The 18,713-nt window shown below is 46.2% G+C and overlaps 1 protein-coding gene across 1 annotated transcript in view; it reads right to left on the reverse strand.

The window, feature by feature from the left end:
• CASQ1 (calsequestrin 1) overlaps nucleotides 1–18,713 on the reverse strand; it is a 96,576-nt gene that overhangs the window by 47,451 nt on the left and 30,412 nt on the right. The window contains exon 3 of the mRNA XM_073609552.1: nucleotides 3,958–4,058. Within this exon, the coding sequence (XP_073465653.1) occupies nucleotides 3,958–4,058 (101 nt within the window). The remainder of the gene's footprint in view (nucleotides 1–3,957; nucleotides 4,059–18,713) is intronic.

An 18,713-nucleotide genomic window follows, 5' to 3' on the forward strand; every position in this document is an offset into this window, starting at 1 on the left:
GTCTTCCCTCTCTCCTCTGTATCCCCTGTGTCTTCCCTCTCTCCTCTGTATCCCCTCTGTCTACCCTCTCTCCTCTGTATCCCCCTCTGTCTTCCCTCTCTCCTCTGTATCCCCTCTGTCTTCCCTCTCTCCTCTGTATCCCCCTCTGTCTTCCCTCTCTCCTCTGTATCCCCTCTGTCTTCCCTCTCTCCTCTGTCTCTCTCCTATCTCTCTCTCTCTCTCCTCTGTCTTTCCTCTCTCTCTCTGTTCCCTCTCTCCTCTGTCTCTCCTCTGATTCATCTCTCTTCTCTGTCATTTCTCTCTTTCTCCTCTGTCTCCCCTCTCTCTCCTCTATTTATTACCTGTATTATCTGTTTTGTCTCTCCTCTCTTTCTGTCTTGACCCTTTGTCCCCTCTGTCTCTTGTCAATCTCTCTCCTCTCTGTCTCCTCTCTCTACTTTTTTTTGTCTCTTCTCTCTATCTGTTTCTTCTCTATTTTTCCTCTGTCTCTTGTCTATCTCTCTCCTCTGACTCTCCTCTGTCTCTCCTCTATGTCTCTCTTCTTTGTCTTTCCTTTTCTTTCTCTCCTGTCACTTCTCTGCCTTTTTTTTTTTACTATTTTATTTTGTAATATTTCTCCCTTGACTCACTTTTTTCTACATCTGTTCTATCTTTCATCCACCTCTCTTCTATGTATCTTTTATCTTCTTCATTTGGTTTTGTACACATTTTATTTTATACACCAAAAGTGTGCCCAACCAGAGGTATATTTAAAAGGTCCCAAATTATCAACTCAGCTTTTTAGTCTAATACGGTTTAGTGTAAAGGGGCTTTTTTTTAGGGGGGGGGGGGGGGGGGTCTCAAAACAATGGAAAACTGGCAGTTGACCATATTTGGGCTCCATCTAGAAAGAGGTTAGAGTGTCAGAAATTCAGAATCGTCCTGTGAACACTTCCTTTGTTATCTCAATGAGTTCTCCCGGTTCTTACCATTTACTGCTGAAATACTATCCCTCACATTGTGGAGATTAGGAGGGGAGAAGGGGATTCAGTTGTTTAACAAAAGGCACCTGGGCAGGGCTGACACCATTTTTTGCCATTTCAGTTCAGAAAAGGCATGTGTTGTCAACCTATAACAGGGAATTGGGAGTTGAGGGCATTTCTGGCAGATCAACAGGTATTTTCCTACACATGTAGGATCTTTAAGCATCACTGGAGCAGTGACCCATGTCAAGTAAGAAGTAAGAGGAAACCAATGTCTTCCAGTAAAACAATGATTTATGTTAAGTTACAGTAACCAAAGACTTATAAGACAATTATTTATTTTAAGTTTATATCATGTTACGGGAACTAAAAACCTGCATCATATAAAGAGAAGCCAGTGACTTATTTTGAGTAAGCAGAGACACACAGTTTGCATTAAAAAGGTGAAGCAATGATGTACTGTACATTGAGTAAAAGTAAATCGAGGGCTGTTGTGAAGCCCGGGGAAACCTAACAACTTACATCAAGTACGAGGAAGCTGATGTTCATATTAGTAAGGGAAATCTAAAGAGTTCTGTCAACTAGGAGGAACCATTGATGTACACTCTATGGCCAAAATATTGTAGTTAGCTGACCGTTACACATAGCTATAGAGCCAAAAGTATGATGACTCCCTCCAAATGATTGAGCTCAGGTGTTTACTGTGAAGGGTCCTGTTGAGGGCACACCATGGAAAGACATTTTTTACAATTGTCCTCTTCTAACCTTGAGGTACCAGTTTGGGGAAGGCCCTTTTCTGTTCCAGCATGACTGTGCCCCTGTGTACAAAGCCAGCTCCACAAAGACATGATTTGTCCAGTTTGGTGAGGAGGTACTCGAATGGCCTGCACAGTGCCCAGACCTCAACGTTACTCAACGTCTTTGACCAGTTTGGTGTGGAGGAACTCATGTAGCCTGCACAGTACCCTGAACTCAACTCTATTGAACCTTTTTAAACCTGTTTGGTGGGGAGGAACAAAACTGGTCTGCATAGAGCCCTGACCTGAACCCTACTGAACATCTTTGACCTGTTTGGTGTGGAGGAACCCAACTGGTCTGCATAGATGTAAGTTAAATCGGATTCCTAGCACCAGAAAGCCAATGCAGACATGTGATCATGCTCATGCACATTGCACACGTACTAATTTTTTTGAGTGGGCAATGTTAGATATACTGTGCCAGTTCGGTAAACGCATATTTGTGTGCATGCAAGCACACATGCATGTGCACATACCAATTAGCACTTGGCGTCCTGTGGCCTATTTAAACTGGTCTATCACTATGAGCAGTTGCTGAATGGTCTTCAGCTTGTTCTTGTTTTCCTGAGACCTGATCCACTGTACCTGCTTACCCGTGTATGGCCCAGCTTGCCTTTGGACTTTGCTTCTGCTCTTGCTTTAGCTCTGTTTACCTAAGTACGCTGACCTCGGCCTGTTTAATGGACTTGTCCTGCCTGCTGACTTTGTACTGCTTTGCCCAGCTGTTGCTAACCATGGCCTGCCTTCTGGACTTGTTTTGTCTGCTGACTTGGTTCCTCCTTGCCTAGTTGTTGCTGACTGCTGCTCGTCTCCTGGTCCTATTTCTGTATCCTGCTCTGGTGCCAAAGCTGTTCCCGCATCCTGTTCCAAGGACTGCGACTACCAGCTCTACCTACCAAAGTAGAGGACTTCACCAGCTAGCTACTACGGCACTCGTGCTACTCCTTGCACTAGAATTCTCTGTCTCCACCTTCAGAAGTGTTGGGTGGGAGGTGCAAGAGAGGTCTCCACACCGTTCCAGTCTTCACCAGGTACGTGATACCTGACCTCAACCCTACCCCACATCTTTGACAATGTATGGTGTGGAGGAACTCAACTGGTCTGCATAAAGCCCTGACCTCAAACCTACTGAACATTTTTGACCAGTTCAGTGTGGAGGAACTCGAGTGGCCTGCTCAATTCCCTGACCTCAATCCCACTGAACATCTTTGATCTGTTTGGTGTGGAAGAACTCGACTGGTCTGCATAGAGCCCTGACCTCAACCCTACTGAACATTTTTGACCAGTTTGGTGTGGTGGAACTTGATTGGTCTGTATAGAGCCCTGACCTCAACCCTACTGAACATTTTTGACCAGTTTGGTGTGGAGGAACCCGACTGGTCTGTATAGATCCCCGACCTCAACCCTACTGAACACCTTCGACTAGTTTGGTGTGGAGAAACTGGAGTGACCTGCACAATGCCCTGTCCTCAACCCTACTTGACATTTTTGACATATTTGGCGTTGAACAACTCAAATGGTCTGCACAGAGCCCTGACCTCAACTCTACTGAACACCTTTGACCAATTTGGTGTGGAGGAACTTAAATGGTCTGCACAGAGCCCTGACCTCAACTCTACTGAACACCTTTGACCAATTTGGTGTGGAGGAACTCAAGTGGTCTGCACAGTGCCCTGACCTCAACCCTACTGAACACCTTTGGGATAAATTAGAAAAGAAGGTTTTCTCCTCCAACATCAGTACCTGAAATCACACCTATTGGACATCTTTGGGATGAACTGGATTGCCAATTGCGAGGCAGGTCTTCTCGTCCAAGTTCAGTACCTGACCTCATGCCTATTAAACACCATAGCAATAATGGGAATGCTGGTGGTGAGCCAAGTCCTCTCATCTAATGTGACCTCACAAAAGCTATATACCTGACCTCACAAAAGCTGTTTTGGCTGAATGAACACAAATTCCCAGAGATAGACTCTAAAATCTTGTGGAAAGTCTTCTCAGGAGGGTGAAGGCTGTTATAGCTGCCCAGGAGGAGACAACTCCATAATATTGGCCATGGCTTTGGAATAAGACACCCAACAAGCTCATATAGGTATGATGGTCAGGGGTGTGCATATCTTTAGCCGTACAGTGTACATCAAATCAAGTAATGGAGAAATCTGTGACTTATGTCAAGTGAGGCTGAATCCACAACTTACGTCAAGTAAGAATTCCACCAAGGTGTCTGCTGAGAACTCTCCATCATACTCAATCATTTCATCATCCTTAAACACGTAGATACTGTCTTCTTCATCCAGTCCTGGAAAAAGCAACACATAAAATGGAAGAAGGTTATACTCCAGTATTGCCAAAATGATTTTGGAACTACAAAATATTGAAACATCTACTGAACATCCAACATTGACACACAGCTTATCTTGGAGGACAAATCCATGTAGATGCTTTAAAATATCCAGATCAATAAAGCAAGTATGCATAAATATTCTTCACATCTTTCCCTTTCTTCTTCGGCTCCTCAGATTATTTTTCCTTCTGATTATAAATTAAGTTGAATTCTTTTTTTTTTTTTTTTTTTTTGGGGAGGGGGTTATTTTTGGGTGTAGAATCATTATTTTTTTTTTAGAAAAAAAACTTCGGAGACACCAACTTTGCTGAAGGTACCCTGTGCATAAAACGTCCAAGTTAGATGGTTCTGACTCTGCTAGGAGAGAGGAAGTGACTGCGTCCTTCCACAAAGTCATCCAGCTTTCTGTGTAATCTGATCACCCCAGCTGTTTAGAACCTTCAAAATGTTGATGTGCTCATCATCTGGTGGTAAACGTATGTTAATGCAAGTTAAGATGTCTATATTACATATATACAGTATACCCCCCACCTCATCTACATGAACACCTGAAACCGCCATGGACGTCGCAGCATCTGGACCTCCTATGGTAATGTAACCTTTGTGATAGTCCAGCCAAATGTAATATACACACTTCTGCTCACACCGAGAATTAAGAATGACCTTTAGAGCGATCAAATGGATAACAGGAATTACCAATGAAGGTCAGCATTGGCGGAATCGCATTACTATTTTAAGTTACAAAAATATCAATAAATTAAAAAAAAAAAAATAATTTTGGATCACGTCGCCATCGAGTTTTTATTAATTGCACAGTAAAGGAGACTTCCCCTGACTTCCTGTGAGGTCACCGAAACAGGAAGTGAGCAAATATCTCTCTGACAGGGGGCACAGACAGTAATAAAACATTTTTTCCCCTTTCACCACTTCATGTCCTTCAGGTGTTTTAAAGGAACAAGCTCATATTATGCTTGGTTTCATTTTTTTACAGCTGGTGATCGGCCGGCGGTCACCGTAACAGGAAGTGAGCAAAAATCACTCTCCGACAGAGGCACAGACAGTAATGAAACATTTTTTAGTCCTGGACTTGGTCTTTAATCTTTAGTCCTGGAAATGGTTAAAACTCATATCATGCTTGGTTTTCAGCCGGTGGTCACTGAAACAGGAAGTGCACACAAATCTCTCTGATGGGCGGCACAGACAGTAATAAAACTTTTTTTTTTCTTTTCACCACTTCACATCCACAGGACATTTTAAAGCATCCTGGACTTGAAGTGGTGAAAACAAGCTCATATCATGCTTGATGTCAGTTTTTACAGCTGGTGATCAGCTGGCGGTCACTGAAACAGGAAGTGAGCAAAAATCTTTCACATGGAGGGCAAAGACAGTAATCGTTTTCTTTTTTAACCACTTCATGTCCTTAGGACATTTTAAAGCACACTAGACTTGGTTAAAAAGCTGATAAGTGGTTAAAACAAGCTTGGTATAATTTTTTTTTATATCTGGTGATTGGCTGATCAGTAAAAGGGATCTGGATGGCTCTATAGCCACCTGATCACTCCAAAGGTAGGAAGAAGGGGGTGACCCACCACTTCCCCCTGCCTCCTCCCCTCCAAGCCTCTGCCCATGGTTGTTCCCAGCTCTCCTGCTCCTCTGGGGAGCTCGGGGTCACAGTAAATGGCCAGAATAGTTCGATACACAGGAAATCAAGGAACGTCCACTCCAGTGGCGGCTGGTGCTCCATTTTTTGGGGAGGCAAACAAACCATCCAACCCCCCCCATTCGATCAAACCTCCCCTCGGTGAACAGCCCCCCCCCCCATCCATCGCTCGCCCACCCGCCCACCAGCCCCGCACTTAAACTATCCAGGTCGCGGGCAGCTTTGGCGGCTTCCCCCTGCATCCTCTTCCACGGCGGTTTTCTCCCTGCTTCTGCTCCCGGCAAATACGGTCGCTTCTCCTCTCGGCCAATCGGGTCTTAAGACCCGCTTCCTGATTGGCCTGGTGGAGAAGATGGAAGCCAATAGCGACTGGGTGGGCTTGGGGCGCAGTGCTCTGCACCCCTGAACCCACCCTTATTTAAGCCAATTAGAGCCTCAGCTTCAAAAAATAAAAATAAATTCCATTGAAATCCATGCGTCCGGCACCCCTAATAGAGAGGCCACCACTGATCCATTCCCTGATCTCCTCTGTGGCTATTGAACCTGGAAGCAACAATGATTTCGTAATTTCCTATTTTAAAACTGACATTCTTTGGCTATGGTAGCTGAGGATGGGACTAATCAAGCACGATCTGCATTAGTCCAGCCTACAACCAGACCCTTTTTGCTATTGAGGCAGTTTAGCTCATTTCCTCCTTGCCCTTGTGTGGTCTATGATCTCCCGCATTTATACTGGCTCTCCTGGGCAAATCGCCATAGCTATATACGTCGGACGCTTCAAGACCACTAGGGGGGGCACGTGCGCAAGCCTGCAACGCAGCGACGGGGCTGATGCGCATGCCTGGCGGCCGCGATGTCCGGTCAGGCTCCCGCGATCGCTCCTGAAAGAGACAGAATGGAGGTCTGTCAATGTAAACAGACAGATCTTCATTCTGTCAGGGGAGAGGAGACAGACCTGTTGTTCCTACTAAGTATGAACAGCGATCGGTCTCCTCCTCCAGGCAGTTAGAATCACTCCCTAGCACACACATTTAACCCCTTGATCGCCCCCTAGTGTTAACCCCTTCCCTGCCAATGACCTTTATAGGGTAATCAGTGGCTATTTTTAGCTCTGATCACTGTATAAATGTCAATGGTCCCAAAAAAGTGTCAAAAGTGTCCGATGTGTCCGCAGCAATGTCGCCGTCCCAATAAAAATTGCAGATCACCGCCATTAATAGTAAAAAAAAAAATGCCATAAATCTATCCCCTACTTTGTCCCCTACTTTACCAAAAATATGTAGAAGAATACATATCGGCCTAAAATGAGGAAGACAATATTTTTTAATATTTTTTAGGGGGGGATATTTATTATAGTAAAAAAATAATGCTTTTTTTCAAAACTGATGGTCTTTTTTTTTGTTTATAGCACAAAAAATAAAGACCGCAGAGGCGATCAAATACCACCAAAAGAAAGCTCTTATTTGTGGGGAAAAAAAGGACGTCAATTTTGTTTGGGTACAACGTCGCACGACTGCACAATTGTCAGTTAAAGCGAGGCAGTGCCGAATCGCAAAAAATGGCCTGGGCATTAAGGGGGGCAAATCCTTCCGGGGGCTTAAGATGTGGTTTTAACTGCATTTTCTGTCTCCGTCTGGTTTATGGTTTGACAGATAGCAATAAAGTTAAATAAACAAAAAAAAAAATACAATAGATAAAAATTAAAAAATTAAAAAATAAAACCACTTCAGTCCTCCTGTGAAAATCCAAATGCGAGCTTAGGTTCTGCACGCAGGGGTGGGTCAAGGGGGGGGGGGGGGCAGAAGGTGTCCCTGGGTGTATGGTAAGGATTGGGGGCGCCGCAAGTTCCTTCTAAAATAATGCTGATAGGAGTAGTGACAGCGGCATCACTATGTCTGTCAGCCAATGGATGGAGCGGCAAGGAGAGGAGGAGAGAGCCAGGAGGGTTGGGGGGGCAGAAGGTGCCCCTGGGTGCAGCGTGTATGGTAAGGATGAAGGGGCACCTCCAGTTCCTTTTAATATAATGCTGATAGGAGTAGTGACAGCGGCATCACTACGTCTGTCAGCCAAGCGATGGAGTGGCAAGGAGAGGAGGAGAGAGCCAGGAGGGTCGGGGGGGGCAGAAGGTGCCCCTGGGTGCAGCATGTATGGTAAGGATGGAGGGGCTCCTCCAGTTCCTTCTAATATAATGCTGATAGGAGTAGTGACAGCGGCATCACCATGTCTGTCAGCCAAGCGATGGAGTGGCAAGGAGAGGAGGAGAGAGCCAGGAGGGTCGGGGGGGTGCCCCTGGGTGCAGCATGTATGGTAAGGATGGAGGGGCACCTCCAGTTCCTTCTAATATAATGCTGATAGGAGTAGTGACAGCGGCATCACTATGTCTGTCAGCCAATGGATGGAGTGGCAAGGAGAGGAGGATTGAGCCGGGAGTGTGGGGGGGGGCAAAAGGTGCCCCTGGGTGCAGCATGTATGGTAAGGATGGAGGGGCACCTCCAGTTCCTTCTAATATAATGCTGATAGGAGTAGTGACAGCGGCATCACCATGTCTGTCAGCCAAGCGATGGAGTGGCAAGGAGAGGAGGAGAGAGCCGGGAGGAGGCGCGAGCTGTGCTCTCTCTCCTCCTCATAAACTTGCACACCAATGGATTTAGCATCTTTGCCCTGGGCAATGGATGATCTTGTCCTGGCACTGCCTGCATGTGTAGGTAAACGGAGATTGGACCACACAGTTGCATGCAATTTTGAGTCTTGGCATGTTTGGTATCTATTTACTCGACGCAACCTCATGTTTTATATTTTACCAAAAATTGGGTAATATGTTGTGTTTTTTTGCATTAAAATTCATTTTAGTGTATTTGTTTTCCCTGGAAAATATGTGTTTGATAAACGGCTGCGTGAATATTATGCGGCACAGAAAATTGCAACAGCCAATATTTTATTCTCTGGGGCCTCTGCTTTTCAGAAAATATATAATGTTGGGAGGGCTTCTAAGCCCTTTTCTTGCCGGAAAACGCTTGCAAAAAATATGTGTGTGAAAATGTATCTCTGTCCCCGTTGTTGGGAGGGACTTCCTGTGTGGTCACCAGGACAGGAAGTGAGGTTCAATCTCCATGAAAAGGGGGGGGGGGGGATAAAAAAACCCAGTAGAGGTTCCAAATCTTCTCTCTCTCTCTCTTTGGCTGGAGTTAAAGTTAAGGCGGCTCACGTACACCTTTCTTTCCCTGGCGCATCTTTCACACCGCCGTCTGCTTGTATTTATGTGAAATACGAATCGCCCAATCTGACGAAAATATTTTCCTTCGCAGTAAATCGCCGGCAGATGTCCCGGAGACAGCGCAGGCCGGGCTACCGGGAATCGCTCAAGCTGTTTGCAAATCTGTGCTTTTTTTCAGAGGGAGATTTCGGTGTGTTCCTCCAAATGTGGAGCTCGTGCTGTGATGTTTTTTTTTCCACACAAGTGTGTCCATGGATGGTCTTTGCTGTTCCATATTTCCATGGCTGTCTTTCAGGCGCAAAAATGTGTGACTGCTCCCTCTAGTGGCCATCTGTATTTCACAGCCTGTGTATGGAATCAGCAGATATCTGCCCCCCCATGGACACATACACTTATTAATGTGAGGTTTTTAAAACATTAGTACTGATTGGTTACATTGTTCACTGCAAACCGATCACCTTTCCATCATAAAGCCAATGAAATCCGCTGGGATTCATTCATTTCTTTGACTTCAACCAATCCTGCGGAGTCACTTCTTTCCTTCCACAATCATTGCCTGGGGGCTGTTTACAGCGGAGCGCCTCACAGTGTCAGACAGAGGCCCCGCCTCCTTTCCTGGCTGGAGGACGCCCAGCATCATCTAGCCCAGGGATCCCCAAACTTTTCAGTACGAAGGCCACATAGTGTCTTTTATAAATTTTTGTGGGCAGACAAAAAAATCAGTTTCATAAATAAATGAGTCCCCCCCCCTTACATTAGAGGCCTAATCAGAGTCCCCCTTACCTTAGGATCCCCATTACATCGGAGCCCCCCACTAGAGTCCCACTCCCTACATTAGGGTCCCTGTCAGATTCCCCCCATTATATCAGTGTCCCCCCTTATATCAGCGTCCTGATCAGAGTCCCCCTTTACATCGGGTTCCCCATCAAAGTCTCCCTTACATCAGGGTCCCCACTAGAGTCCCACTCCCTACATTATGGTCCCTGTCAGATTCCCCCCATTATATCAGTGTCCCCCCTTATATCAGCGTCCTGATCAGAGTCCCCCTTTACATTGGGATCCCCATCAAAGTCTCCCTTACATAGGGGTCTTGATTAGAGTCCCTCCTTATATCAGTGTCCCCCATCAGAGTCCCCTGTAGATCAGGGTGCCCATCAGAGTCCCCTGTAGATCAGGGTGCCCATCAGAGTCCCCTGTAGATCAGGGTGCCCATCAGAGTCCCCTGTAGATCAGGGTGCCCATCAGAGTCCCCTGTAGATCAGGGTGCCCATCAGAGTCCCCTGTAGATCAGGGTGCCCATCAGAGTCCCCTGTAGATCAGGGTGCCCATCAGAATCCCCCAATACATCAGTGTTCCCCATCAGAGTCCCTATCAGAGTACCCCTTATATCAGGGTCCCCATCAGAATTTCCCATTACATCAAAGTCCCTATCAGAGTCTCCCCTTACATGAGAGTCTCTATCAGAGTACCCCTACATTAGTGTTCTCCATCAGAGTACCCCAGAGTACCCCTGTACCCCACATATTTATTTGTAAAAAATATTTTAAACCATGTATCATTTTCCTTCCACTTCACAATTATGTGTCACTTTGTGTTGGTCTATCACATAAAATCCCAATAAAATACATTTAGGTTTTTTGGTTGTGACATGACAAAATGTGGAAAATTTCAAGGGGTATGAATACTTTTTCAAAGCGCTGTATGTAATAAAAAGGTAAAGGTTTTATTATTCTCACGTGGATGGGGGAGGGGAGGGTGGGACCAGGGAAGGAAGAATCTGCGCAGGTCGTCCTTATTAATTACCGAACATCATCTCAGGAAAGCAGGAAGGTATGGCGTCGGTCACCCGGGTAACTGGTTACAAATAATGGTACCCCGGGAGCCGCCCACTCCTACGCACGGCTGATCGCAGCCACTCACCCTCTTGTCTCTAATTACCAGCCACCTTAAGAAATAATTACTTCACCGTCACGCCAGACGCCGTCCGCCTAATCGCAGGCGCCTTCGGAAAAATAACTCCGTACCCGCTTTTCTCGAAGGCCCCCCTCCGGCTCGGGAACTTTTTTCTTTTTTCTAAACTTTTGACAGCTGACCCCCTTGAGGTTTCAACTCCTTGAGCGCTTGCCGACCGGCTCGCGCCGATTTACGTCGGTGGAAGGGCACGGACAGGCAGATTAACGTACCTGTACGTTGCCCTATAAGACGCGGCTTGTGGGCGCGCATCTGCCCGCCGCGAGCTCCGTGAGTGTGATCGCGGGTCCCGCGGACTCCATGTCCGCGGGGATACCCGCGATCGTCTCACGGAGAGGGAGGACGGGGAAATGCTGATGTAAATAAGCATTTCCCCGTTCTACCTAGTGACAGGACACTGATCACAGCTCCCTGTGATCGGGAGCGGTGATCAGTGATGTGTCACACGTAGCCACGCCCCCCCCCCCCCCCACAGTTAGAATCACTCCCTAGGACACACTTAACCCCTATAGCGCCACCTAGTGGTTAACACCTTCACTGCAAGTCACATTTAAACAGTAATCCATGCATTTTTAATCGCACTGATCGCTGTATAAATGTGAATGGTCCCAAAATAACGCCAAAAGTGTCCGATGTGTCCGCCATAATGTCGCAGTCACGATAAAAATCGCTGATCTCAGAAAAGGAAAGTTTGAAGTTCAGCAGCCTCAGATACATCTGGATGAGTGGTGCTGACTTCCAAGGGGTGAGTGAGCTCACCATCCATCCCTGTCTGTGACTGAAGTCTCCCCCTTCTCTCTCCTGCCCCTTTGATCTCTCCCTCTCCTGAGTACCCTTTACATCAGAGTTCCCCTTTACACCAGATGCCACAGTGTTCCCCCTTACATCAGCAGACATCCCAACCTGCAAAAACTAATTTCGTCCCATGCTGTAAAGAGGTGTTTTTCTTAGGAAAACGGAGACTCAACGCAAGAATAACGTTTGTTCTCTAGCGTTTGAGAATTCTCCCATTAAAATCAATGCAATTTGGTCCACCACAAAATGGCCGCCAGCCGGAGCCCTAATTACAAGGACAGATTGTTTAGTGTTGACCGGGATGCTAGGAGCCGAAGCTGTTTGCAGAGGCGTCTGCGGGGACAGAGTCGGTCTTCACAGCTGTTCCCCGCACTGATCATTCCTGGGAGATCGGGAGGCGCATGCGGGTGTGCGGGACCCGCCGCAGAAATGCGGGAGTCTCCCGCACCTCGCGGGAGACTTGAGATTTCTGCATCAGAGTCCTCTCCACACCTCAGAGTTCTCAGTGTTCCCCCTTAAATCAAGGTTCCCAGAGCATCCCTTATCTCAGAGTCCCCAGAGTTCTCCCTTATCTCAGAGTCCCCAGAGTTCTCCCTTATCTCAGAGTCCCCAGAGTTCTCCCTTATCTCAGAGTCCCCAGAGTTCTCCCTTATCTCAGAGTCCCCAGAGTTCACACTTATATCAGAGTCCCCAGAGTTCACCCTTATATCAGAGTCTGCAGAGTCCCCCCTTACAGTATAAGGGAACTCTGCAGATTCAGATGTAAAAGGGGAACTCTGTGGACTCTGATGTAAAGGGGGACTCTTGTTATTCACTTCATATGATTAGAAATGTTATTTAATAGCAAAATATATGTATAGTTTATACTATAAAAAAGCAATTGCTGTGCTCCGCTAAAGTGTTCGGGTTTGACTTGAAGAAAAGGTGGCAGCCCTAATCATATCCATGCCATATCTGACAACACAGCCATCTACTCCGTATAATACCAAACTCGTATCACTCAGAGGTGGCAGAACGTGTGACCATCCTTTACGCATGCGTCTGTTTTTCTTCCCAACAAAGGACCATGTGGAGCCTCGAAGTTGGGGGATGGTTTGAACCTCACCATGGAAACGGCTTCTATGGTGATGTGTAACCTGCAAACATTTCTACAACATATACTGTATCCTAATAGAGCACGGGCGACCTTGTCGTGTAAACCCCATATCTATTCAGGGCGGCACAAAATGGCTTGTTTGATGGCAAGGTCTCCTAGGTAACTCCACCTCAAGCCTCATAATATCGCTACCAGCCACATGATGACTCCAGCTAACTAAAGCGTTCAGCCGAAGGTCGTCCACAACGTTTGCTTTGCGGGATTTTTATTAGCTGAAGTTGATTTTTATTTTTTTTAACTTGTCACCTTTAGGAAACCGTACTTACCAACAATATGGTCCCGGATCCTGGAACACTGTTAACCCCATGCATTTCATTCGGCGATTTTTTTGGGATGGTGGTCCTGCCCAGATCCTGCCTCTAAATATACTTGTAGCCCAAATCTCTGCAGTTATTGTCTTTTTGTGATATTGTGCACGTGCAATAAGATTGATTCTGTGATCCCAGGAAATGGCCCGGGACACATCATCGGCGGGACAGATGGACAAAATGTGGGTCAGTCCAGGAAAATGTGGGACAGTCCCGGAAAATCCAGGACAGTTGGCATCTATGATTATGCTGGCATGGTCCATTGTTGTCACCATCAGAAAAACCTACTTACTAACAATATTGTCCAGGATCTCAGGATACTGTTAACCCCGCCCCACAGTCCACATTTTGCCCGCCCACTTTCCAGTTGTGCGTGCCCAAACCACACCCACTTTATGGGTTGGGTGGGTAAATATGTAGGGACTGCCCACTTTACAGGTGGATGCCACCCAGACCCCACCTCTAAACATAATGGGATTGTCCACTTGTGGCCCCTGATTGTCATAAATAATACCTTCTTGAGTTACTGCGCATGTGCAGTAAATCAAATAAGGTTGATGCTGTGATCCCAGGACATGGCCCGGGACACATCATCGGCAGGACAGATGGACAAAATGTAGGTCAGTCCCGGAAAATATGGGACAGTCCCGGAAAATGTGGGACAGTCCCGGAAAATCCGGGACAGTTGGCATCTATGATTATGCTGGCATGGTCCATTGTTGTCACCATCAGAAAAATCTGCTTACTAGCAATATTGTCCAGGATCCCAGGATTCTGTTAACCCCGCCCCACAGTCCACATTTTGCCCACCCACTTTCCAGGTGTGTGTGCCCAAACCACACCTACTTTATGGGTTGGGTGGGTAAATATGTAGAGACTTCCCACTTTACAGGTGGATGCCACCCAGACCCCACCTCTAAACATGATGAGATCTTCCACTTGTGGCCCCCGATTGTCATAAATAATACCTTCTTGAGTTACTGCACATGTGCAGTAAATCAAATAAGGTTGATGCTGTGACACGGACACGGTCCGGGACAGGTCATCAGTGGGACAGACTAGATGTGGGACTGTCCCGGCAAATCCGGGACAATTGGCATCTATGATTATGCTCAGATGGTCCACTGTTGTCACCATCATCAAACTGGGCCGGGGAATGCCATTCAGCCACCGCTGGAGTACATGTAGACAGGAAGAGGCTGCAGCAAAAACCTGTCAAAAATGGTTGGCATGCATTTAAAAGCTGAACCCCAGACACCAAAACCTTCTAAAAGTAGCAGTGACATCATCAATGTGCTGTACATAGCCTAAGCAGACAGCAGAGCTGTAGGAAGGGCCCAGCAGGCTCCACCCACTACAGAAAACCACAGGGGGGGGGTCGGAGACAAGACCAGTCATCTGAGGTTTCTGCTTGTCCCACTTTGCCTTTATACCAGGGGTGGGTAACTACGGCCCTCCAGCTGTTGTGGACCTACATGTCCCATGAGGCAATGCAAGACTGAAGCATAGTAACACAATTTACTATGATTCAGTGATGAATTGACACAGGAGCTATTGGTAATGATCGCTCACTGTGTTCATTCAGGAAAGAAAGGGGCCAGTAAATGACATATCCCTTCCCCCGCCCCCCATCTTGAAACATCCCCCTGTGTGCCCGGTGGGAGAGGAGGGAAGCTGGCAGCGCTGCGGGGGAAAGGGGCACATAGGGGGGACCAGACCGCAGATGGAAGGGGCGCATGTGCTAGAACCAATCCCCCTGCAGTGCAGCCGGAGGGGGTAAAGAACACCAGAAGCTGGCAGCGCTGCGGGGGGAGGCAGAAGAGGATCGATGTTTGCAATAAGACAGTACAGCCGGACCTCCTTCTCCACAGGTGCCCAGGTCCCCCCATTTAAACTGATGGGGCCCGGGCCCAGTACAGGAGGGCTGCTTGTACTGCCTTATCGGCAGCCCTGCCACCAAGTACGTTGGGTGCACATTCTCACCGCATCATCAGAAACAGATTGTTATCTTCAAGGAATGTTAGAAATAGGGGATGGGGAACGATCGTTTTTATCGAGTCCCCATCGATCTGATTCCTTGTATAGTCTCATCATTGCGGTATTAATGGCAATTTGATATCCCAAGTGGTACACCTTTATTAGAAAAAAAAACATGAAGTTTAGGCTCAATATTAATTAGTCTTATTGCTGGAGACGTTGTGATAACTGCACGTTAGGAGAGCGGGGACGAGAGCGCCTATGCCATTACACGGACTGCGTTCCAAGAAAGTGGGCAGCAAGCATCGACCCTTCGCCATTTCTCGGAATAGAAGAGGCTGGGGGCTCTTATTAATAGACGAGACAGAAGCACCGTTTCTTTGTGTTGATGATGCAATCATAAGTGCTTCTGAAATATGTGGCTGTTAGAGGCTCCCAACACTGCCCTTCTTCACCCGGCCCCAGTGTGCAGGGCATTACAGGAAGCCAATATAAATACTGGTACTTACACTTGCCACTTTTTAAAATAAATCCTTTTTTTTTTTCAAGAATACATATTTGCATTCAAAGCAGAACCTCAATCTCTCAATCAACATGGACTATTTTTTAATCCTTATGGTGCCAGAATTAGTAAATAGATAGGAAAGTGTATTATATTTACCTGTTTTAAACTTTTTTCTTACATTTTTTTCAGTTACTTCCTGGTTACTCGCCTAGGCCAAAATGATGTCATACATTCCAGGAGTCCACAGGAGGGAAGGAGGGGCTTTCTCAGCTAAGCACACCCTCCTGTCTGCATGCCTAAGCTAAAGGCAGATGAATTCCAAGAAGTAAATGCTACATGAATCATCTGCCCTTACTTAAGATGGCTGCAGTTAGAAAAGCTAGGTGGCTGCTAGGATTTCTCATCAAAAAGCAAGAAGACATTGATGGGTGGGGGAGTTTGCTTTGTGCGTTAAAAATTAATTAAACAGAGTTTTTGGTTTGTGGTGCTCAGATGCAGTGTTGTTCTGCTTTAAGCGTATTATTTAATATCTCACTGGGGTTCAGCTTTAAGAAGGCGGAGTCGGGAACATCTGGCCTGCAGAACCAGAGGCTCAGAATAAGTTGTTCCCAGGACACCAGGTAAATATCAGCCAGCAATTTTAATACATACAGGCTGCATCCAGCTGTCACCCATCTTAATCTCTTACTGCTCACAAAACACATATGAGCAGTGGCAAAGAGGGTGGGCTTTAACGGCACATGTATGCATCAATGGCCTCCTGAGGTTTCTGTGCTGAGAGCACGCTCACTGCCTCTGATAATAGCTGGCACTGTCATCATGTTTTAGGATTGTGTAGTACAGTATTGCGATAAACACATACACATTACAACCCGCCTTAGCTATATCGGAAGCCAAAACTCCACCTTGCTTGTATATTATCTGGTGCTCCTAGAAAGCACCTGTTTGGGATGCTGGAACACCCACTGCAGGCTCCATAGTGCAGAAGCAATGATGTAAAAAGAAAAATGAGTGACACAGCCACCAATTGTATGTAATCTGCCGCTCCTAGAAAGCGCCTTTTTGGGATGCTGGAACACCCACTGGAGGCTCCTTATTGAAGAACCAACAATGTAAAAAAAAAAGAAAAAGGAGTGACACAGCTACCAAGTGTATGTAATTTGGCGCCCCTGGAAAGTGCCTGTTTGGGATGCTGGAACACCCACTGCAGGCTCCTTAATGCAGAAGCAATGATGTAAAAAAAAAGAAAAATTAGTGACACAGCCACCAATTGTATGTAATCTGGGGCTCTTAGAAAGCGCCTGTTTGGGATGCTGGAACATCTACTGCAGGCTCATTACTGCAGAAGCAATGATGTAAAAAAAAAGAAAAAGGAGTGACACAGCCACCAATTGTATGTAATCTCCTAGAAAGTGCCTGTTTGGAGTGCTGGAACACCCACTGGAGGCTCCTTATTGAAGAACCAACAATGTAAAAAAAAGAAAAAGGAGTGACACAGCTACCAATTGTATGTAATTTGGCGCTCCTGGAAAGTGCCTGTTTGGGATGCTGGAATACCCACTGCAGGCTTCTTAATGCAGAAGCAAGCATGTAAAAAAAAAAGAAAAATTAGTGACACAGCCACCAATTGTATGTAATCTGGGGCTCTTAGAAAGCGCCTATTTGGGATGCTGGAACATCCACTGCAGGCTCATTACTGCAGAAGCAATGATGTAAAAAACACAGCCACCAATTATATGTAATCTCCTAGAAAGTGCCTGTTTGGAGTGCTGGAACACCCACCGCAGGCTCTTTATTGAAGAACCAACAATGTAAAAAAAAAGAAAAAGGAGTGACACAGCTACCAATTGTATGTAATTTGGCGCTCCTGGAAAGTGCCTGTTTGGGATGCCGGAATACCCACTGCAGGCTCCTAAATGCAGAAGCAATGATGTAAAAAAAAAAGAAAAATTAGTGACACCAATTGTATGTAATCTGGAGCTCTTATGCCCCGTACACACGGTCAGACTTTGTTCGGACATTCCGACAACAAAATTCTCTGATTTTTTCCGACGGATGTTGGCTCAAACTTGTCTTGCAAACACACGGTCACACAAAGTTGTCGGAAATTCCGATCATTCTTTACGCGGTGACGTAAAACACGTACGTCGGGACTATAAACGGGGCAGTGGCCAATAGCTTTCATCTCTTTATCCCTCGGATTTGTGTACACACGATCGGAATTTCCGACAACGGATTTTGTTGTCGGAAAATGTTATATCCTGCTCTCAAACTTTGTGTGTTGGAAAATCTGATGGAAAATGTGTGATGGAGCCCACACACGGTCGGAATTTCCGACAATAAGGTCCTATCACACATTTTCCGTCGGAAAATCCGACCGTGTGTACGGGGCATTCGAAAGCGCCTGTTTGGGATGCTGGAACATCCACTGCAGGCTCATTACTGCAGAAGCAATGATGTAAAAAAACAAAAAGGAGGGACACAGCCACCAATTGTATGTAATCTCCTAGAAAGTGCCTGTTTGGAGTGCTGGAACACCCACTGCAGGCTCCTTATTGCAGAAGAAATGATGTAGAAAGAAAAATGAGTGACACATCTACCAATTGTATGTAATTTGGTGCTCCTGGAAAGTGCCTGTTTGGGATGCTGGAACACCCACTGCAGGCTCCTTACTGCAGAAGCAATGATGTAAAAAAAAAAGAAAAAGAAGTGCCACAGCCACCAATTGTATGTAATCTGGCGTTTCTAGAAAGCGCCTGTTTGGGATGCTGGAACACCCACTGCAGGCTCCTTATTGAAGAAGCAACAATGTAAAAAAAAAAAGAAAAAGAAATGAGACAGCCACAAATTGTATGTAATTTGGTGCTTCTGGAAAGTACATGTTGGGAATGCTGAAACATCCACTGCAGGCTTGTTACTGCAGAAGCACTGATGTAAAAAAATACAATAAATAGAAAAAGGAATGAGGCACAGACACCAATTGTATGTAATTTGGTGCTCCCCAAAAGTGCCTGTTTGAGATGC

This window comes from Aquarana catesbeiana, linkage group LG13 (genome assembly GCF_042186555.1).
Source record: "Aquarana catesbeiana isolate 2022-GZ linkage group LG13, ASM4218655v1, whole genome shotgun sequence".
Lineage (NCBI taxonomy): Eukaryota > Metazoa > Chordata > Amphibia > Anura > Ranidae > Aquarana > Aquarana catesbeiana.